Source organism: Chiloscyllium plagiosum, chromosome 14, assembly GCF_004010195.1.
Source record: "Chiloscyllium plagiosum isolate BGI_BamShark_2017 chromosome 14, ASM401019v2, whole genome shotgun sequence".
Classification (NCBI taxonomy): domain Eukaryota; kingdom Metazoa; phylum Chordata; class Chondrichthyes; order Orectolobiformes; family Hemiscylliidae; genus Chiloscyllium; species Chiloscyllium plagiosum.
In genome coordinates this window covers 4,727,466-4,751,156 of record NC_057723.1, presented here as the reverse complement: position 1 = coordinate 4,751,156, position 23,691 = coordinate 4,727,466, and the positions used below count along the sequence as shown (strand labels likewise).

The following is a 23,691-nucleotide window of genomic DNA, read 5'->3' as shown; positions in this document are numbered from 1 at the left end:
GAGAGGTGGGGAAGAAGATTGCAGGTTAGGAAGGCGGTGCTGAGTTCGATGGATTTGACTGAGACAAGGTATTTCCCCTCCCCCCACCTTGTCTCAGTCAAATCCATCGAACTCAGCACCGCCTTCCTAACCTGCAATCTTCTTCCCGACCTCTCCGCCCCCACTCCCGTCTGACCTATCACCCTCACCTTGACCTCTTTCCACCTATCACATTTCCGACGCCCCTCCCCCAAGTCCCTCCTCCCTACCTTTTATCTTAGCCTGCTGGACAAACTTTCCTCATTCCTGAAGAAGGGCTTATGCCCGAAACGTCAATTCTCCTGTTCCCTGGATGCTGCCTGACCTGCTGCGCTTTTCCAGCAACACATTTCCAGCTCTGATCTCCAGCATCTGCAGACCTCACTTTCTCCTCATTCACTGTGAAACTCCTGCCTTGATTTGACTTTCCAAAATGCAACCACCTCACACTCTTCTATATTAAACTCCATTTGCCATTTCTTGGCCCATTTCCCCAGCTGATCAAAATCCTGCTTCGATCTCTGATAAGTTTTCTCACTCTCCACAATACTTCCTATTTTAGTGTGAACTACACATTTAGAGATCATGCCTTGTACTTTCTCATCCAAATCATTGATAAAGATAGTAAACAGCAATGAGCCCAGTACCGACCCCTAAGGCACAACACTAGTTCCAGGCCTACTGTCCAACAAGCATTCTTCCACAATTACCCTCTGCCTCCTATGATCAAGCCAGCTGTGGAATCCAATTTGCTAGCTCTCCTTGGATTCCATGAGATCTAACCTTCTCAATGAGCCTATCATGTGGAACCCTATGAAAGGCCTTCCTGAAATCCATGTGGACTACGTCTACCACCTTGCCCTCATCAATCTGCCTGGTCATTTCATCAACGAACTCTCACAAATTTGTGAGGTATGATCTCCCATGCACAAAGCCATGCTGACTACTCCTTATCAAACCCTGCTTTTTCAAATGCATATATATCTTATCTCCCAGAATCTTCTCAAGTAACCTACCTACCACAGATGGTAAGTTTGCTGGTCTATAGTTGCCAGGTATTTCTTTCCAGCCCTTCTTAAATAACGGCACATTTGCTACCGTCCACTCTTCAGGGACCTCGCCTATGGCTAACGATGATGCAAAAATATTATCCAGGGCCTCTACAATTTCTTTTCTACCCTCTTGTAGTGTTCTTGGATATTTATGGTCAGGACCAGGAGAATTATCTACCTTCATGCATTCTAACATATCCCACACCTACCCTACTGTGTTATGGACTGTCCCCACGATATGACCACTAACTTCCCTAAGTTGCCAGGTCTCCTTAATGTCTGATGCTACCTCTATGTTGATTCATCCCCCGATTTAGTTATTATGTTAACTTTAGTTTCACTCCAGGAGAAGAGTCATGTTATTCTCGAAATGTTAACTTGTCGCCCCGAGACTTGTTGGAAGTCCAGCAATTCTGACAGATATGCTGTGTTTCTCTTGTATTTTCCCTCTTTACTTCTCTTTAATTAGCTCTGCTTTCATGCCTGAATTTTTGTTCCGTGTTAATGAAAAATATTTCATCTGACCAAATCTACTATGATAAATATACTTAATGATTTTTTAAGTTGACATAAAATTATCATTCGACAACTGAACTAAAATACAAATGTTTCATGATGAACATTCATGACAAAATTGCCATGCAAAATAAAATTTCGCAAATAAGATCCCCTTGATATTCAATGGCAGCTTTGTCTCTGAATCCCTCACTATCAATATGCTTTGGGTTGCCAGAAACTCAATTGCACATATATAAATACAATGGCTGCAATAGCACGTCAGAGGCACGGAAAACTGCACTGAGAAACTTTTCTCCTGACTCCCCAAAACCAGTGGACCACCTACAAAGCACAGGTCAGAAGTGTGCTGGAATAGGTCCTCCCTGATCTGAATGATTACAATTCCAAACCCACTGAAGAAGCTTGACATCTATCAAAGAAGAGCAGTGGACTTGATTATAGCCACTTCAACAAATGTGCACTTGCTTCCCCATTGAGCTTATTGCAGAAGTATGTGTGTTCGATTAGTTGCAGAAATTGTTCAAACTAATTACCACTCCATATGGAAGAATAAGGGCAACAGACACGCGGGAGCATGGACATATGGAAGATCTTGGCCATTAACAAGTTCATTACTTCCAACAAGTCTCGGGGCGACATTATGCGACAGCAAGTGGCAGATGTTACATAGAACATAGAAAAGTACAGCACAAAACAGGCCCTTTGGCCCACGACGTTCTGCCGTGATTTAATCCAAATGTAAAATATAGTAACTTAACCTACGCACCCCTCAACTCACTGCTATCCATGTGCAACTGGGACCTTGTGCGTCGGTCAGTCTGACGGGAGCAGTTGAGAGTTTTGACCTGGTACTTTGTGAGAATGAGTTTGGCTATTGGTGTTCCAGAATGGAGTTTTGAAATTTCTTTGCCGAGCCTCCCGTTATCAGCTACTGGAAGTTCATCACAGAGAAACAAAGTTATAAGTATTACCGAATTCTGAGCGTATTATCAAAAAGTGGCACCGATTGACATCAGAGAAAATCAACGAAAAAACAATTATCTATGCCAGTGAGATAACACACTATGAAAGCTAACTATGCAATCTGGCCAGTTTTGTTATTTGCTTTTATTTATTCCTTAACTATGCTTGTTTGTCAGTCTTTCTTTTGTGTGAATGGGGCTGAAAACAGAAATTATTGGGTTTAAATATAAATGTTGATTTCATTACTTGGTGGTTTACTTTTGCTCTGCTAAAGCTACAGTAGTGCTAATAATTTGCTACATATTTTAATAAAGCTATAAACTGATGGTGAGAATTATGTACTTGCAGAGTCTGTGATAGTTCTGCTGAAGAGTCATTGGGTACATTTTGAGATTCTTTAAAAGTTTTAATTTTATTGTGTTGAGAATATAGGGGGTAGAAAGGCGAATTTGGTTCAGTTGCCAATCCACGTGTTATAAAAGGTGGACTGAAGCATTTCAAGAAGACAACTCATCACCACCTTGTCAAATGAACTGGGGACGTGCAATAAATGTTGGCCAACTAGTAACACCCGCATCCCACGAGTGAAGGAAAATACTCACGTTATTTCAGAAACAATACCTTCCATGCTTAAGATTAAAATCACAAAATGGTGGAGCGAGGGAATTTTGGATATAAGAGTTGCTTCTCTTTTTGAGCTTTTTCTCAGTGCTGGACCTGATTTCTTCGATTTCTGGCAGCAATAATTGCTGTTTTTATTATTTTTTTCTTTACTTTTGGAACTTTAAAAAAACAATCTTAAAAAATGTTACTTTAAACGGGAGTAAAAGGAGGTTGCAGAGAATGGCTCGAAATTCAACAAAAATCGGAGAGTGTACTTTCACAGCTGACTGATTGTGAAACAGCAAGCTTACAAACATCTCTGGAAATCGGAGTTTGTTCCAAGAAAACTGTATACCATGGTGGGGGAGGGGGGGCGGGGGGGAAAGCGACTTTCATGTCTGAAATATTTAGGAATGTATTCCAGCCCTTAAGTGGTCTGGTCTGCCTTGGGTCGCTCCACACAAGTGACTTTGTCCTTTTTTTTAAATGACTACAAACAGTATCGAATTGTATGTCAAGTTTATTCCTTTACACTGCTTTTGTCACGTGGCATCGGAATTACGCGTCGACATTTTCTTTTAAAAAAATGTAATATTCGCATTTGAAGTTATTATACATGCTACTGTTGTGTTTAAGAGGAATTCAAATGTTAGCCTTTGTTGAACAAAAATGGAGGCAGGAGACGATGTAAATGCCGAGTTGGTTTGGTCAGGTACACGCTCGCAGGCTGAGATTGAGTTTACACCAAAACTCCATATGAGGAAGGCAAGGCGCCTGCTCCTATTTCGAAATTCATCCTGTTTTTATCTTCAGCGTTTGCCTGTGCGTTTTATCTGTGAATTATAAATATTTAGTTAATCGACGAATCATTTCTATTTGGAGTTGAACCCTCTGGAATATCTGTTTGTAAAGACAATCCTTCTGATGGCTGGATAGTAAATGTTACATTTGGATTCAAAAAAAAAAGTGGGCGACACGGTGGAACAGTGGTTAGCACTGCTGCCTCAGAGCGCCAGAGACCCGGGTTCAATTCCCGCCTCAGGCGACTCTCTGTGTGGAGTTTGCACATTCTCCCCGTGTCTGCGTGGGTTTCCTCCGGGTGCTCCGGTTTCCTCCCACAATCCAAAAATGTGCGGGTTAGGTGAATTGACCATGCTAAATTGTCCACAGTGTTAGGTGAAGGGGTAAATGTAGGAGTATGGGTCTGGGTGGTATACGCTTCGGCGGGTCGGTGTGGACTTGTTGGGCCCAAGGGCCTGTTTCCACACTGTAAGTAATCTAATCTGTAAGTAATCTAATCTAAAAACAAAAAACAGTGAAATTTTACAGCTGACTCTGGAGAGACAACATTGTCGGAATTAAAGGCAGCTGGGAGTGTCAGAGTATCAGCCAAGTGTTTACTGTTTTAATAATTAGAAAATTTATAGATCTTGGTTTTTATGTTTGAAATTCCATAATCGTGAGTAGGGTGGGATTTTCTTTATGTTTTACTGAGATCTGTCTTATTTTTTAAAGAAATTGCAGAACATAAGTAAAATGTTAAACCAGAGCAGTGTTTTTAGAGGGCTCACACTGCTACTTTCTGGGTCTGTAGATTAAGGCGTGGAGAAAGTGTTTAATACAACGATGTGCTCTTCATGTCAGATATGGGAGATTAGGGAGGATTTTAGTGTTCCTGATGATTATGTCTGCAGTAAGTGCATTTAGTTGTGAATCTATTAAAATATGAGTGACAGAGACCTCCAAATTCTACTATTTAAAGAAAATAATATCAATTTATTCTTTAACTTTAAAAGTAAACATTAAACAACAGTTGTTAACACCTCTCAGCCCCCCTCTCAAAATTTATTGTTATCTGCCTCCAACTCGAGAACAATATACTATTCCAATAAAACTCCGTATTAAAATTACATCAACTTAATTTCAAAACTACAAAGTGCCAGTTATCATCAGTGCCTTTCTTCTTTTGGCTGAAGATCTCTCTGGGTCATCTTTTTTATTAACTGTGAAGATGTTTCCTATGAAAAAAAGTAATTTTGATAGAGAATGTTTTTGAATGGCAATCTTTCTCGATGGCAGTTACTCTGTCAATGATAGTTACTCTCTCTGAATTTCAATATGCCTTTTTTTATACCCCAAACATCAGATCGTCTCATTGGTTCGACGTTAGCAAAAACAGTAGATTGAAACTCGATTAGGTTTTAGTATCCTAGGGCATAATTTAAACTGATTGTTTAAATTCAAATTGATGTCAAAACAGCAACCAAGGTTTCTCTTTTGCAGCCAAATGTTACACATTTTCAATTTTGCAGCACACTCTGAGACTGCTAACTAGACATATGACAGGTGCTTGTAAGCTTTCAGTGCAAAAGAGCATTCACTGTCTCTTGGAGGTACAGTACCCACCTTCAACTTCATAACAATAGTAACTGAATGCATCGAATTTGTATCATGCAGAGGTCAAAATACTGGATGTAAATGATAATTCCCCAGTCTCCGTACTGGTGAGATGTATTTCAATATTGCTGAATCAGCTTCACTGGAAACACCCTTCCCTTTGGAAGGTGTGCACAGTCCTGATGTGGGGATCAATTCAATAAGAATCTACAAACACAGTCCAACCAAACACATTGTTTTGGATGTGCTGACCAGGGGTGAACCTAAATCAGCTGAACTCGTTCTTGAAAAGACATTGAGTCAAGAAGAAGAAGCCATATGTCATATGCAGCTTACAGTGATTAGGTGGTTGTTCGTCAAACCAATGTGGCACCATTCGCATTACTGTTGCAGTTTTGGGGTGCAAATGATAATTAACCAATATATAAAGTCAATTTATCTGAAAATGTATCAGTGGGTATGTTGGTGATGAAACTTAGCATTGCTGATAAGGTCGAAGGGCCAAACAGTGTTATCGAGTATTACTTTAGTTGTAAATTGTGAAAGCTTTTTCACTTGGACTGCAGAACACATAGTCTCAGAGTTAAAGGACTGATCAGTTTCGAAGAAGATAAACGCTTTGAGATTAACATCATAGCTGAAAACAAGGTTCCATGTGCTGTTTCAGTGTATTATACTATGTTGTTGAATATTGATAATGCAAATGACAATGCCTCCAGCACTGAGGGTGAGGATTCTCTACCTTGAAACAATGATGACTGTAATTACTATGATGGACTTAGATTCATAAGGCAATGGATGAACCATTTGCCTCTTTCTAAGCACCTTCCATTTCGACCGAGTCCAATAATAAAGATCCCTACATTTTGGTGAGCAATGATTCGCTGGACAGAGAAACCATGTCGAAATATGACTTTAAATTTCATGCACAGGCACTGGATTCCCTCCACATTTCACGAACAAAACCACAGAACTCCATGAGACAGACGTTAATGACAACCTGCCACAGTTTTCACAACTTTCTTCGAGGGGTTATGTTATGGACAACATGATTCCGGTAACTTCCATTTTTTACAGTAATTGGAGTTGACTCAGACAAAATCTCTAAGATTTGCTGTGCTATAGTGGACACTCGGACCGGGCGTGTTTCGGTTTTACCATGCGTTTCCATTCATTCAGAATGCACATTTATGTACAACATCCATTTGACTATGAGCAGAAGAAAACCATTCACTTACAAGTACTACCACAAGTTGCCGGATTAAAATCTCTGAATGTCAACACTATGATAAACTTGCTTGTCCTGGATCAGAATGACAATGAGCCTATACTCATCATTTTTGTCGCTGAAGGGTCCTAGGATAACAGTTCCAGGTTTTCCTAATCCAGGATATCTTGTGAAAGTAATCGTTTTAGACGCTGATTTAGGACAGATTGCATGCCTTTCCTACCGAGTTGTTAATGATGCAAACCCAACAATATTCACTGTTGGACTAAATGCTAGTGACATCACAACTGTGGGCGGCACGGTGGCGCAGTGGTTCGCTGTGAGGCAGCGCCAGAGACCCGGGTTCAATTCCCGACTCAGGTGACTGACTGTGTGGAGTTTGCACGTCTCCCCGTGTCTGCGTGGGTTTCCTCCGGGTGCTCCGGTTTCCTCCCACAGTCCAAAGATGTGCAGGTCAGGTGAATTGGCCATGCCAAATTGCCCGCAGTGTTAGGTAAGGGGTAAATGTAGGGGTATGGGTGGGTTGCGCTTCGGCGGGTCGGTGTGGACTTGTTGGGCCGAAGGGCCTATTTCCACACTGTAATGTGATCTGCAATCTGTAAAAAAAACCTGTCCATCGATGTAGAACTCAAGATTTTAAAGTATAGACCCTTGTTATCACTGTGGAACATAATAGATATCCAATTCTATCAGCTTCTCCAACTATCGAATTCTCCATAACTGACACCAATACTGAAGGAATTTCTGGGCTTAGAAGCGTTGCCCAAACGAGGCAACATTCGTTAGATTCAGCCTTTCATATAATAATGTATATAGGTGCAATCACATTGCTTCTAAAATTGGTCTAATTGTTCTTATTGCCTTCATCTGCCGCATGCACAGTGGCAGACATGTTACAAATTATTATTATTTAAAGAAAAACACACAGGAAACCATAAATGCAGAAATAAATTTTTGGAGAGTTGCTAACTCTAACTTGCTTTCTAATTTTATTGACGTTCATGGTATAGGGCGTCTTTCACAAGGCATAGCTACAAGTTGTCTTCTGAGGAAACAAAAACCCTTCGTAAGTCTATAGTTTTTCGACCATGTCGGCCCAGAGAAAACAACAATTACGTTAAAAAAAAAGTTGACCCAGCTTGTTGAGAAAGGATTGCCAGGACATCAAATAATTTGACCAATGGTGCTGATGAGATACAATAAGAAAATCATCAATACATGTGAAACAATTAACTTTGCTCATATTTAATTATAAATGGTTACGATTGTATGTCCTTAATTTTTATTTCATGGTCATGACTATAAAATGCAGAGAGGGATGATAACGTCTTTATTAGTATTTGAAGACAAAATATTTGAAGTGAAATGTGTCTTAGTAGGTTTGGCAACGTTCTTTGTGAAGACAGATAACGCACAACCGTTCACAGTATCGCCTACTACTCGGAAGAGTCCGAGTATGTTTGTTCGTTGCACAGTAATTCATGTGTCGCTTTTACTATAGAAACTATTAGTCTTCTGTAATTTATAAAAGTGACCAGATTCCATTTCTTACTGAGAGTGTACATTTTACTATTTAATATCCGATAGCTGTTCTTGCACATAGAAATCCGTGCATGACTTACCAATAAGGGCAACAAAACTCAGGTTAATTAATTCTAGTCTTAAGAATAAGGTAGCTGGTCTTAGAGCTGCAGTTATTCTACCATGTTAATATTATACGATAGTGCATAAAATCTCCTGGATCTAATTTCATGAAAATATGCATTTCCTGTGTTCTCTACTGCGTAATAAGAGGAATCTGGTCTGTCTGCTGCTTTTAAACAGGACTCATGAAACAATATGTTCGAGCTATTTCCAGAGAATATAACATAGAATTCGATATTTCTTATAAAATACCTAATTTCACGGAGACTTGAACATTATTATTGACTCTGCTGCAGTGTTAGTGTTTTTCAAGTTGGTGGTTCAAGATCCAGTCCAGAAACCTCAACTCTGAGAAACCAGAGACAATATTGAATAAATGCCGTTTAAAATAGAAGGGCTTACGTCAGAAATGTCGATTCTGCTGTTCCTTGGATGCTGCCTGACCTGTTGCGCTTTTCCAGCAACACATTTTCAGCATACATTAATTTAACTAGGATGAGACATGAATGTATATACAATTAAATCACGTGGTAAGTCACAAAATAGTTGTATATTAAAAAAAGTCAAATTTCACAAATAGTGCAGATTTCTAAACAAGTGATTATAGATTACAAGGATTTTGGTCGTACAAACTCAATGGACAAAGGGCCTCTTTGGTACTGTTTGATTATATGATTCTGTGATAATTAGCTCTCTCATAGAATGAAATGAAACACATAGCGACTCAAAGACCAAGACCGAAAGGAATAAGCCATTGCACCGTTACAATAATTTAGCATTTTCATCTGAGAAATCTAAATCTAAAGAAACATTGAGCGTCATTCTTGCTTCAGTAATCTAAGTTTGCTACGTTTCCTCCTTCTCTAACTTCTTATGTTTTAATCCTCCTTGAATTATCATGGCAACTCTGTCATGCGATAATTTGATGAAAACTAACATAACTAATGTGGCCCTACTGAAAAAACTTGTAAAGCAAATCAATTTGCAATACTATGTTGTTGTCCATCTATACTTGTAATGTCGATCACTTATGAAATGCTCATGATGCATTTGATTCTTATGCTGCTCAAATACTGCATGAGAGAAAGAGAACATCATATTCCTCGGAGGCAGTATAAATCTCTCCAACTATTTCTGGAAATTGACCCCACGGGTCTTATTTACCTATGCTAGGTAATCTACCAGCATCAAAGACACTTTCATGTGCAGTTTGTCAAAGGGAGATTCAACTTCTTACATCCTGGAAGGGAAAAGAGAAGAACATATCAAACAGGAACAGAAATGGATCATTCAGCTTTTCGAACTTGTTTCACTGGTCAAAATGATCATAGCTGAATTAATTGCTGTTTTGGTTCTATTTTGTGGCCTTTCCTATTAACTAATGATTTTCATTGATATGCTCCTGACCAAACCCGCTCAAAATATATGAAAGATACAGCCCAGATCCTAATATTTATTTTATTTTAAGGCAAGCATAAGGAACTGTGCTCCAGGTGTGATCCCATTGGTCCGCTAAACCTATACTTTAAATATTCACCTACTACTGGTAGAAATAATAATACTTTATCTCCACTAGCAAAACTGCAAAGCTTTGATTTCTTGTCTGCTTCCTGTTTCGTCATGTGCTGTGTTACGTTTAAATGCTATCTAATCAACTCACCTGCTCTTTAATCTTTTCCTAAAATTTGGTACATAGTCCAACTGAGTGAACTCTGACTCATCAATTTCTCCTTAATGAATTTCTGTGGTCCTCTCACTTCATATCCGAAAACTAATTCAAATGAACTGAATTTAGTTGATTCATTAGGTGCATCACTACTTGCAAAACGTACAAATGGAATTCCTTAGTTCCAATTCTCTGTATAGTATTGACTGTAGGCTTTTAGCATTGTCTTAAAACTTTGATGCCATCATTCTAATGTTCACTGAAATTCTAGATAGTATGCATTTGATTTAAATTGTTTTACTCCTAAGCCAGCCATAATTTCTTGAATAACTTTGATGTAAAATTTGATCCCTGATCCGATTGCATCTCTGTGGATAGACCATAATTTGTAAAAACAAAATTGGACAACTCTTCGATAATACTTTTAGCCTTGATGTTGCATAATGGAATGGCCTCTTGAAATTTAGTAGACACTTCCATCATGGTCAACAAATATTGGTTTCAGTTTTTGTCTTGGAGATCAATAGAGACGCTTGTAATAGTTTCTTCAAAGACTGGAAAAAAGGTATAAGTTTCATCACTACTTTACGTTTTCCCATGACCTGACAGGTGTGATGTGTGACATGTGTGCAGCAAAACTCAACAACATCTGTAAGCGATCAAGGCCAATGAAAATGTTTTATATTTTGGCTTGAGTTCCCCTTACTCCCAAATTTGATCTGTTGATAACACATTTTCTACTCACAACACCTCCTTTCTGTAACCCACCAGTAAGACAACTTGATGAAATTGTGAGGAAGGATCACTGGACCCAAAACTTTAATTCTGATTTCTCTCCTCAGGTGCTGGGCTTTTCCAGCAACTTCCAGTTTTTGTTGTTGATGTTGATGAACTTCTGCCTATTTCCAATTCGCCTGAATATGTTATTCTCTCCATGTCCACATCAAGATTTCATTTTTAAGATAGTAACATTCTAGGATATACTCAGATTTGTCTTCTCTATATGCTTTTTGATACATTTGCTTTATTTTTCACATTTCTGAAAAATGTCAACAAATTTCTCGGAACTCAAAATATCAACTTTATCCTCCATCTGCTTTTATTTCTCAACCATGTTATCATACATATTTTCTGACAACTAAACATCAACTGCTTTATCATTACTCTTTGATTTCTCCTCCTGTTTCAACCTATGGTTCTGTGATTTGGTTGCCACACAATCAGGAAAAGCCCTAGGATATAGTCCCTGCAACATCTCAGTTGCCTGATTTTCCAATGGATTTACAACCACGGTAGGCAGCACTGCTATCTATAATTCAGTTATATTATTGCTGAATATAAACTGTATTTCCAGCACAGAGGATTTCTCTATTACTCCTACAACAAATGCATCACTATTTATTGGACTCTCCAACCTCACCTTATCCAATGGAACGCTTCTCTTTTCACAATGATTTCTACATATTGCACTTTGTTTTCCCTGACAATATTCCAGAATTACATATAAACTCATCTCTCACCATCAAAGCTTGATTTGCTCCCGTATCTCTGAAAATCTCAATTTCATTGCATTCTCCTCTTGGGACACATAAGTTAATCAAAAGCAGACTGATAAATTATTTCAAGAGATCTGGTACTTTCTTAACGACCAATCCCTGTCCAGGCTGAACATTATTCTGCAGCCTTTTAGCTTTCATTGTGATCTCCATTACTGCTATAACAAACTCCACTGGCTTATCCAGTTTCAGCTACCCTATAAAAGAGCAGCCGTGCAGAAGCTTGTACTTCCAAATAAACCTGTTGGACTATAACCTGGTGTTTTGTAATTTTTATGTTTATCCTGTTTTATCACATCCATCTTCCCAGTGTTTTTTTTTGTTTCATACCACAGTCACTGTGACTTTATGTGTCCTATATTAGTACATTAAAACACCTAAGATCCTTTACTTCTCTTCCCCCCTTGTGGATCTTAGTTTTAACCAGTGCCAAACTGTCTTTATTACTTTCAAAGCAATTTCATTTTCCTTTACTACCTGAGGATTTCCCTATTCCACAATGTGTATGTATCACAGACAGAACTTGATGTCAGAAGACATTTGATTTATGAACTAACTTATAATTATCTGCCATTTTCAGTTGTTCATCTGCAGTATTAATCTCCGCTCTTCCATATGAGTTGTCACTAGTTCAGAAAGTCAGTATGTTTAGCTCCTCCACAACAATGATATATCTAATGCGTCTAATCTATTTTCAATGTCCTAATCCACATATCAAAGTTACTTTGTTTCATCCTTTCAAACTCTACATATATTTGACTAGAGTCTGTGTTTGGATTCCTAAAACGTTGTCTATAAGCTTCTGGTAATAATTTGTGTGAAGTTAAATTGGCTTTTTTCACCTCATTACACCACCTGGTTACGTGTTTGATAGTGACATAAGCACGCCACCGACTTTACCTAGCACCTTTGTTCATATGGTCAGTGAACATTTCATTTGTTGAGCCACTTTCTCAAATGGCTTCTACATCCTTCTCGTCGAACCGAGGCAATGACTGGGCACATTTGAACAGATGCTCCTCATGCCTTTGGCTATGATCGGTTTGTCCTTCCTTTCTTACCTGACGTTCTACTCCTACCTCTGTCATTTTCAGTCAACTTTCACTATTCATTGCGAGCTTCTCTAGATCAAAAATTCACTTTCTCCCTTTCTTCTCACTGTATATCACTTTCTTCTGCTTTTAATAGTAATTCAAGCTGTTAATTTCCCATTGATATTTAAGTTTTTAAAAACTATTTTGCCCTTTGTTCTTTGTTCCACTGCAATTATCTTCCCCTCTCTCCTGTGCTTCTTTCCTTCTCTCCTTTGTCTTTTTTTTTCTGGGCAGGGCTACCCTGTCTTTTTATTTTGCCTCTAACTCGAATTGCTTCATTTACAATTGAAGTTTAGCTATTAGAAAAGATCTCGATTCCATTCCTGGCAACTGTAAATGCTGAACAATAACTGCAGTTACCTCCCTTTTCCTCATGGACAAAGGTAAGGTCAGGTTAGCTCATTGGTTAATTTCGAAAGTTTTGTCTTACTCACTTCCTATAAATCTCTCTAACTGACTTGTTCCTCATCCAGGACACTCTTATGCACTGAAAGAGCCATATTTACACAAAGCACGCCCTATAATAGAATGCAACACCTGAAAAGAGAACACCATTACTCACCGCTCATTATCCTTGAGTACAACAATTTTACACCCAACCTGGAATGAGAGATCTTGATCCAGGACAAGCCCCCGAGTTGTTTTGGACCTGACCAAATCCCCTCAAAATATATCAAAAAGATAACTGAGACCCTAACGTTTATCTTATGTAAAGGCAAGATTAAGCCACTGCGTTGAGATGTAGTTTGATTAGTCAAACTACTAGGTTTTAATCTCAACACACTTTATTCTTAGACCATAGTTAAAATACAAAAAGAATTAGCTCTTTTGATTTACTTATAGATGTAATATATAAATTAACAATATTTTTTTAATTAACTTCCAATCATCAACTGTTCCAGTATAGCATCAGCACACCCTTGGCTAAAGCAAGTTCAGCAAATCAAATTTTCTTCTGTAATATATGATATAAACATCTAGCAGCATAAGGAGGATTCAAGCATTTTCATTCAACAGTGAGAGTGCGCTTAATCTATCAGCATCAACCCTCAACTACAACTGAAAGTAAATTTAAAACCCTCGGTCTGTTTGAGCCTGACACCATCCACTCATGCCTCGTTTGTCTAATTTTAAAAAAAAACTCTCTGAGTTCAATGCTGTTTACCCATTACTTTGCAAACCGACAATCTTGCACCACCTCCCTGCAATAGAAACAGGACAGAACAAATCATCTTACAGGGTGTTGCATCGACGAGTTCAGAAATTTGTCTAACTCAGATTTGACATAATGCCATGACTTCACTGTCCTCTGGAATAGAGTATTTTTTTTTTAAATTAATGAGTCTCAATCCAAAATCGGACAAGCTTTTTAATTCCAGTCTTTGCTTTTGCTTCTAGACTTACCCAGAAGAAAACGTGTACTCAGCATTAACACTGCCAAGTAGCTTCAGTATTTAAATCTTTCAACACGATTTTCTACACAACACCAAGATCAGTCCTAACCCGTGCCTCATTTCTTCCCAAGACAAGGTTTCCTCCCAGGATTAGACCAAACATTTGCTTTCAAAGCAAGATGAACTGCCCATTTTATAAGGACAATTCAAAACACGTTATAAGCTGTATCCCAGTATGTTCTTGCCCATGTCCTGTCTAATCTTGTATCTTGTATGTAAGCTCAGTGCTACTGAAATAAAAGTCATTTCTAATGTCCAGATGCTGCCATACATGAATGCTACCATTTTCTTTTCATTCAGTATTCACCTCTACTTCAAAACGATGCCTTGAGAGGAATTCCAATCATTCTTTTTTATCTGGTCAAGGATAATTGGATAGCTATGTTTTGCACACTGCAATTCATTAACTAATTTTCTATTATAAGCAAGTTTCAACAAAATGGTTGATAATTTGTAAAAACCGAATACTCGAGCTATAGTAGAGTACTAAATATGTCACTGGACGAGTAACCTTGGACAAGCATTGACTGAATTCTAAAGAGGTTCATTGAAGACTCACCGACCTACCAGCCAAGCTGCTATCAATTTGAATTATCATCGAGAGTAAACATTGCTGGGATGCAATATGAAATTCTGAGAACAGGCAGATTTAAGATAGATTTCTGTGATTTATTCTGTAATCATGGATATGTTTCTGTGACTGCAAGCATAGTAAGGAGAATGTAGACGGCAGAACTTGAGTAGCCTCATCCATTGCAATTTTCTAAGTTGTTCAAGGTTCTTGCAGCTTGCAGAAACAATTGTGACAGCTGCAGGGACCATTAGCAAACTAACTTTTACATAGAAACACCTTCAAAAGGTAACCACCAGATGGAGGAAGTGGTAATAGTTGACAGCAAGATGAACGGCTTAAGCATACCACTCTGTAGCCAAGTGGAAACGTGATGAAGGCTGAATTGAGTGCCCAGTTTAGGGATCAGATATTTGCTCTGAGCACGGAGGAAAATTGTGGTGGGTAATATTGGATGGTGTGGGGGTGTGTGTGTGAGTGGGGGGAGGGGAGGGGAGGGGAGGGGTGGTGGCGGGGGGTGAAGTTGCATGGGTGGAGCGTGGCAGCCGCGTGGGGTAAAGACTCACGTTAGTTGTCAAAACGTGCACCTACGGATTAAGTTGTTTTTGATTTTGGGACACGGACACTAATTCTATAGAAAAGTGGAAGTGTAACTTTGGATGAATAATGTTGAGATAATTTTGTTTTAAGCAAAACAAAAGTAGGCCTGTAGACATGTCCTTAACCTAAATACTGTACTGGTAGAATACATCATGTGAGTTGAGATGTGGCAAATCAAAAGGAAACCAAAAGGATTGAAAATAGAACAGTGATTTGTCCAATTTTAAACAGGGAGCGACAGAAAGCGAGTGTATGCAAACCAAGAACGCATCAATAGACAAGGCTATGGCGTTTTTGTTTGGAAAGTGCAAAAATGCAGTATTAAGCATTCTATATCTGATTATATGATTGATAATAATATAGATTAATTGTTAGCAGAGATATCAGTACATATATATGAATTACTGTTCTATGTTCTATGTTCTAATTAATAGTATTCACAAAGATATGACTGCAGAGCAAAATTTCCACCTTAATATAGTTGGTCATTAAATATTTAGAATAAAAATGTAACTAAGAAAAGGCAGTTCAATGTCAATGTTAAATAAAAATGCAATTAGTACAGTGGTGAGAGAAGACTGTAGCTGGAAAAGCCAATAGAAATAATCAGATTGTATAAAGGTGAGATACAGAAAGTAGAATGTCACTTGTGGCAGTCATTTATAACCTCTCCAGCAATGGTTACCTTATAATCAAAACAACGTAGGAATGTATAAATCGGGTATTTAGGAAATTTACTGCAATATATTTGGGCGAATTCAATCTACAAGTAAACTGGTGAACATAGAGGAAATCTAGAAAATGAGCTCATGGAATGTATTCTGGATTATTTCATCATCCATTTCATTCTCAAGTTAGCAAGGTCGAAAGTTGTTCTATATAATCGTATGATTAATTAGACAGGATTGGCAAACAACACATGCTCAAGCGACATCCAGGTGAAAGCTATTATAACCTAAAAACAATAGATTCAATTTGATGGGGAGAATTGAAGATCTTAAACGAGCAATGTAAATATGAAGAAATAGAGAATCAGTTGCAATGCAATGACAGGCTTTGAAGAAAGTTTTAATAATAATGGGCAAAGGCTCATCTCTGTCAAAAAGATGGATTCTTTGAGCATAATCCGTAACTAAATAAGAAAATTAAGGACTGGGTCAAATTTAATAGATCATTACAAAGTTGCAAACAAAAATCAGAAAAATGTGCAGTGTTTGATTCCAAGAAAGATACGATATTTCTATGATTCTATGATTAAAGCGTGGATATATTAGAGAACAGAAGAAGCTAGCTCATAATGCAAAAAACTGATAAAGAGAGTTTCAAGAAAGAAAGTGATAAGAATTGAGGAAATGGAGGACAATAGCGTATAAATGTAAGCTTGCACAGATATGCAAACTTAATATAAAAGGTTCTGTAGGTACGTGAAGACAAAAAGATTGGTAAGACAAATATGGATCCGTTTACAGTTGATCAAACGTGTAAGTTATCATGGGATGGTTAGAGACGGCAGACCACTGACTACATAAGTTGAGTTAGCTTCGCAAAGAAGCACACAAATAATTTTCCAAAAATATGAGGGATGACAGGACCTAGTGTGAGGAAGGAACTGAAAGAAATGAGTATTAATATGAAAACAATGTTGGGAAAGCTAATAGAATTTAATGTTGATAAATCCAGAGGGCCTGGTAATCAATGCCCAAGTACTTGGAGAAGTCCATCCAGAAATAATGGATGGGTTGATGGTCATCTTTCGAGATTCTATAGGCTATTGTCACAAAGCTGGTCCTTTTTTTTTTCTAAAAGTTGTTCCTTTTCTCAAGAATACTGTGTCCTTGATTTTTTTTCTCAGAGTGGTCATAAAACACTCCAGGCATCGAAATGGCTGGGTTTGTGACACAGGTAGAGGTTGCTGGACACCTTTTGGCTTTTACGCAAACAGATGAGAGTTTAGGCCAAAGCTTTTATGTTTTTTAGAAATAACCTGGAACTGCAAGGGGGCGTGCCCAGTTCTCTAGTTGAGCAGTTTAGTTCAGAACTTTAGTTAAAAGTTCAGCTGTGGAGCAGTGTGCAAACAGCTTGCTAAACTCTCTCACCTTCTATCCTTCCAACTTCAAGCTGTAAGCTCTGTTTCATTTTTATTGTGTTCAAGGAATTTGTGTATTGGGACTGGTGTGCACATTCAGAACAGCATAATTAAGTCCAGTTTGGACAGCCTGAATTCTGTAGATGTTCGTTGTTCTGTTCTTTGTGTTGCATGGCGTAATTTTGTGAATACATTTTTGCCTGTTTTAAAACCTTGTAGTCAACCGAGCTAACTTACTTTGGGTAATTTTCACTGTACAATTAGTGAAACAAATCGCAAATCGTCTGGGCTGCCTGCTTAAGAATGTTTTGAGTGGTCTGGCCTAGTCCATAACAGAGTGGAGGCTATTTTTGTGGGATTTTAAATAGCGAGTGGTAGATGCCAGTGTCTTTATTTCGGGTGTTGGTTTGGTTGGATAGACAAGGATTCGGATATCAATGCCTCTTTCAGTCACCAAGAGTTTTCTGGAAGCGGACAAGGTGAACGCAGTAGTTTTGCAAAAAATGAGTAAGACCAAGCTGCAGGAATTAACAGACAAGCTGGGGTTGGAGCTGCCTCCTTCCGTGAGGAAAGGAGAGATAACTACAGCAGTAGCTCAGCATTTAAACTTGCGAGAAATGCCATCAGAATCTATAGAGATGGCAAGAATTCAATTGCAAATCAAGCAACTTGAGTTAGAGACAAGAAATAAGGAAAAGGCAGCCGAATGGAAACAGCCTGAGTTACGATTAAAAGCAGAACAGAGGGGAAAAAAAAAGAGCAGTAGAATAGAGGGAATTGAGAGAGCAGCTAAAGAAAGAGATAAACAGTGAGTGTTTGAACTTCAGAAATTGACACTAAAAAAAGGAAGTCAGCTTAAAAGTCTGGGGATAAAGAGAGTAAGGATGAGCAAGCCCCTGTTAGTCAAAAGCCTAGTGAGAAACTGTTTAAGTATATTAAAGCATTGTCTAAAATTGATTAGAAGGATGTGGAAACCTTTTTCACCAAATTTGTGATCCAAACTAAACTTGTAGGTAGGGCTAGTGAGGTCTTCGCATCAGTATCAAAGGAGGTATCTGGGGAGCATGAGGTGAAAAAGCCATCTGAAGTGCATATGAGCTTGTAGCAGAAGATTATAGACAGCGTTTCAGGAATCTAATGGGGGCAAAGTTAGCAAGTGAAGGAGCTGATAATTATGAGCTGGTCCAGAAAACACGCTTTGGCTTGCAGAATCAATTTCAGTTCATGAAGGGGCAAGGAGAAATCCTCATGTTCAAAGGGGAATGTAGATCTCAGCAAAGATCATAAGGATAACTTACCACAGGGTAAAAAGGAAACACTTGAAGGGGACAAAGAAATTAAAATGCTTTGCTGTTTTCATTGCAATAAAGTGGGCTACAGTAAATCACTGTTTTGATGAGGTAGGCGAAGGCCAGATGCAGGAAAACAGGACAAGCCTGGAAATGTTGTTGGCATGGTAACAGAAAGCCCAATGGAAGCTAGAAAGATGAATTGGTGGCTGATTTAAGGAGGAAGTGCCAGATCTGCTAAACTAATATACATTCAAGGCTAAAGTTTATTCACATAGGCCAGGAATAGCAGGCAAAGACATTACAATATTAAGGGGCACCAGATTTTCTCAGTCTATGATGCTGAAGGATGAGGAGATGTGTACTCCTGAGGGACTATTGCCAGAAAAGGTACTGGTAACGGGAATTCATGGCGAGACAAGAAGTGCTCAATTATGTAAAGGGAGGCTAAAGTGTCCAGAGAAGAGTGGAGAATTTGTGGTAGGAGTACTGGACAAACTCTCAGCTCTAGTAATGCAGTTTGTCCTTGTAATTAATATACCTGATTCACTGGTAGGTGCGCTGCCTATCCTAGTTGAAAAGCCAGTGGAGACTCCGGCAACTGAAGCACTGCAGGAGTCTTATTTGGAAATTTTACCAGTTTGTGCCGTAACGACGTTAGAGAGGAACAAGCTGAAGCAGGAGAGGTTAAAACGTACAGATAAGGAAGCTGAAGTAGAATTATCAGATACGTGTTTTGATCAGGTAAGGGGGACTGAGCATGAGCAAATAGGTGAACATGCAAGTATCTTTAGCTCTGCAAAGTTTATTGAGTTGCAGCAGGAAGATGAGAACTTAAAACAATTGTATCAAAAGAGGAGGAGAGTGAATGCATTCCTGTGTATTATTACTTAACAAATTATGTCTTAACGAGTCAATGGAGACCTTCACACATTTAAGCAGATGAGAAATGGGCAGACGTTCATCAGATTGTTTTGACAGTAGTGTATAGAAAGGAGGTGCTGTGAGTGGCGCATGAGCTACCACTTGGAGGTCATTTAGAATTAAAGAAAGCACAGGTTAAAACATAAAGACATTTTTGTTGGCCTGTACTACACAAGGTTGTAATTGAAATTTGCCAGACGTGTCATACATGTCAACTAATCGGAAAACCACAGGTAGTAATAAAACCTACATCTTTAATACCTATTCCATCATTTGAAGAAGTTTTCACAAGAGTCTTGATTGATTGCGTCGGTCCCCGACCTCAAACAAGAAGTGAAAATAAGTATTCATTAGCAAAAATGGATGCATCGACCAGATACCCAGGGCAATCCCATTACAGTTCAAAGGTTTGTAAAAGAATGAATCAACACAGAACAAAGAAAAGAACAAAGAAAATTTACAGTTCAGGAACAGGCCCTTCGCCCCTCCAAGCCTTATCCAATCCAAATCCACTATCTAAACCTGTCGCCCAATTCCTAAGCAGCTGTATCCCGCTGCTCCCCACCTGCCCATGCCTCTGTCCAGACACACCTTAAATGAATCTGCTGGCAACGTGTTCCAGGCACCTGCCACCCTCTGTCTAAAGTACTTACCATGAGTATTCCCCCTTAAACTTTTCACCTCTCACTTTGAAAGCGTGACCTGTCGTTATTGAATCCTTCACCCTGGGAAAAAGCTTATTTCTATCTATCCTGTCTATATCCTTCAGGATTTTGTAGACCACAATCACGTACCCCCCAATCTCCTTTTTTCTAATGTAAACAATCCTAGCCTACTCAACTTCTCTTCATAGCTAGCACCTTCCGTACCAGGCAACATCCTTGTAAACCTTTTTTGCACGCTGTGCAAAGCATCCACATCGTTTTGGTAATTCGGCAACCAGAATTGTACACAGTATTCTAAAAGCAGCCAAACCAATATCTTGCACAATTTTAATATGAACTGCAGCATAATATCCCGTCTGATGTGGTAAGCATACCATATGCCTTCTTGACCACTCTATCCACCTGTGCAGCCAGCTTCAGGATACAATGGACCTGAACTCCCAGATCTCTCTGTTCGTCAACGTTTCCCAAGACTCTTCCGTTTACTGTATAATTCACTCTAGAATTAGACTTTCCAAAATGCATCACCTCACATTTGCCTGGATTTAACTCCATCTGCCACTTCTCTGCCCAACTCTCAAGTCTATCTATATTCTTCTGTATTCTTTGACAGTCTGCTATGCTTTCTGCTACTCCACCTATCTTCGTGTTATCTGCAAACTTGCTGATCATACCAACAGTGCCCTCTTCCAGATCATTTATGCATATCACAAACAACAGTGGCCCCAGCACTGATTCCTGTGGAACACCACTAATCACCTTTCTCCATTTCAAGAAATTCCCTTCAATTACTACTGTCTGTCTCAAGTTGCTCAACCAGTTCTTTATCCACCTCGCTAGAACACCCTGCACACCATGTGACTTCACTTTCTCCATTAGTTTACCATGGAGAACCTTATGAAACACCTTACTAAAGTCCACATACTAAAGTACTAATCGCAACAGTTATCTGGTTGGCTCTTAATTGTCTTCAAGAATGGCCTAGTGAGTCACGATTCAGTTTTCTTTAATAATGTGTTCCACAAAAGTCTTCTCAAGTGCAGTTCGATGCAATCATCCAGATCCCATGAATGACAAAAGGAAAACAGTCTTACGATGCCTTGACTGAAAAAAAGAAGAAGATACAGGGTACGACTAACTGCTAACATCGTGTTTGTAGTACGCATCAAGTAAGTGCAGTGTGAGTGGATGACAAGGTCGAAGGGTTCAATGAATCAAATGATGGGAAACTAGTATCAGTACTTTCGGGAGCTTAAATAATACATATACATATTTTGTAAAGTCTATCTTTTCATTTATGTGTTTTTGAAAATTGTTGGCTGAAGTAGGGAAGAACAGTTTAAAAGTTATAGTTTTAAGGATTGCTGCATGTTATGAATAACAATTAATCTGACACTTACAACAAACATTGTCTATCTAACTGTTTGAGAAATCGGTAGGTGAAGAGGTTTCAGGAATTGGAACTGGGAACTTCTATGCGCAGATGAAGCTGGGTGACAGCAAGCAGTAGTTTAGCCCATGGACGAATAATTAGTTATCCATGACAAAAGCATTCTGCCTACCCATATCCATGTGATTATTTCTCAGGGAACTGAGCAGACTGGGGTTGGGCAAAAAATAGAGAGAAGTGTTTGATTTCCACTGGCACAGAAGCTGTCTCCAAGTACTCTGCAGTCAAACCCACTATAAACCTCAGAAAACCAGTTTTTCGTTCCTTCACAGTTGTTTTAAGCAGTGGAGTTTGATGGCTAAGTCAGAGACATATTTAGAAGATAACTACCTACCTTATATATCTTGTAAACCAATAGCAGCACCCAGACAATAGTGACTGAGAAACATTATACAGATTATCACAGCAGCTCGTGAAGAGAAACCATTTCACTGCTTTCCAGATTTCCTAAGTTCACAAGTTATTTGTCGTGCCGTGTGCTTTTCAACAAAAGTTTATATTTTAATTTGTAGCATTGTATGCTGATTCTGTCGAACTGCTTAATATATAACTAGATTCTAATAACTTGATTTTTTTTTAAAAAAAGCTCTTATTAGGACAGAAACCATGGTCGTGTGTTCGATCAGCCTCAGTCTTCTATCAGGTAAATTGTGCGATTTCATTCATTTACTTTTAAATCTTTATTTTTTGCGATGACTCCAGTAACAGTAGAGCTTGAATTTCCAGAGCATGGTCCCAGTTATTCGTGACGATGTAATAAACATTAAAATGATTTATTAATGAACATTGGTTCTTGCATATGTGTACTTTAAGAAAATATCTGAAAAACTGATCCAAAAGATACTGGATCGCTATGTTTCTGTTCATCTAACAGGATGGTCAGCATCAGCTTGAATAAAAATTGGCTCAAGACCATAAAAAGACCAGTCGTCGGTAATAGGTGATTTAAGTTGTTCACACTGAAAGCTTGTGGAAGAACATAGATTGGTGAGCAGAATGGGTAACAAAATGCGGATGGACATTCGTACAGAAGAATATCAGGTGTTTTTTTTTGGCAGCCACCATAGCAAGAGACAGAGTATAATGAATAGGCAAAGTTCGAAAGACTTTGCATTGGATAAAATGAATTGCTTTTCAAGTCCATTGATCTTTCAATATACACAATGTTTTGTCGCATTAGCAACAATAGCTATGAAATTTTAGACTTCATAGATAGATGTTTTGCATTCGAAAGCAGGGAATTACTGCAAAATGTATGTAAGAAAATTTGTTGTGCCACATAAAATGTTCAGAACAAGTTATCAGACCATGATTAATAGCAAAATTTGTTTTCATGGAGATGACAATACTCACAATGAGCCATATGTCATGTTAAGCCATGGCTCGATATGTTGCTGTGAGAAGGGTGTCAAAGTACTTTGAACACTTCAAAATGTTACAGGGAGTAATATTTCATCACGCTACAAATGAACCAATTAGTAATTTATAGAAAACTTCTTTTCCATTGTTTTGGTATGATCTTGTTCTCTTTTGACGCTCCGTTGATCTCTCTAATAATCTTGTTATGCACACGAAATTGTTGTACTTTGGATTTTTTGACCAATCATCCATCGTTGTTGGCTTTCATATTGTCTCTATCACTCTTGTCTCTCCGCTGTTTAGTATTCACTTGTCTTCTTGTATAAGAGTGAAAGATTTTTTTTCTGCTAGTAGTTTCAGTAAACCTCACTATATTGGAACAGATTATAATTTCCCGTTCTCCAGATTTTTTTCTAATTTGCTCTTTCATTCCCCTCTCCAAATTTTTACTCTCAGTGTCGTCTGTTCTCAGCAGTTTTATAACAACGCTCTTGCTTTACTACATTGCTATGGAAGATGCTGATTCCCTCTTTGAATATAACTTTAAGACTTT

The 23,691-nt window shown here is 38.5% G+C and overlaps 1 protein-coding gene across 1 annotated transcript in view; it reads left to right on the top strand.

The window, feature by feature from the left end:
• The window catches only part of LOC122556968, a 309,989-nt gene that overhangs the window by 13,098 nt on the left and 273,200 nt on the right, over window positions 1–23,691 (top strand). Inside the window, exons 2-3 of the mRNA XM_043704202.1 lie at window positions 16,786–16,846; window positions 19,297–19,484. Of these exons, the coding sequence (XP_043560137.1) occupies window positions 16,786–16,846; window positions 19,297–19,484 (249 nt within the window). The remainder of the gene's footprint in view (window positions 1–16,785; window positions 16,847–19,296; window positions 19,485–23,691) is intronic.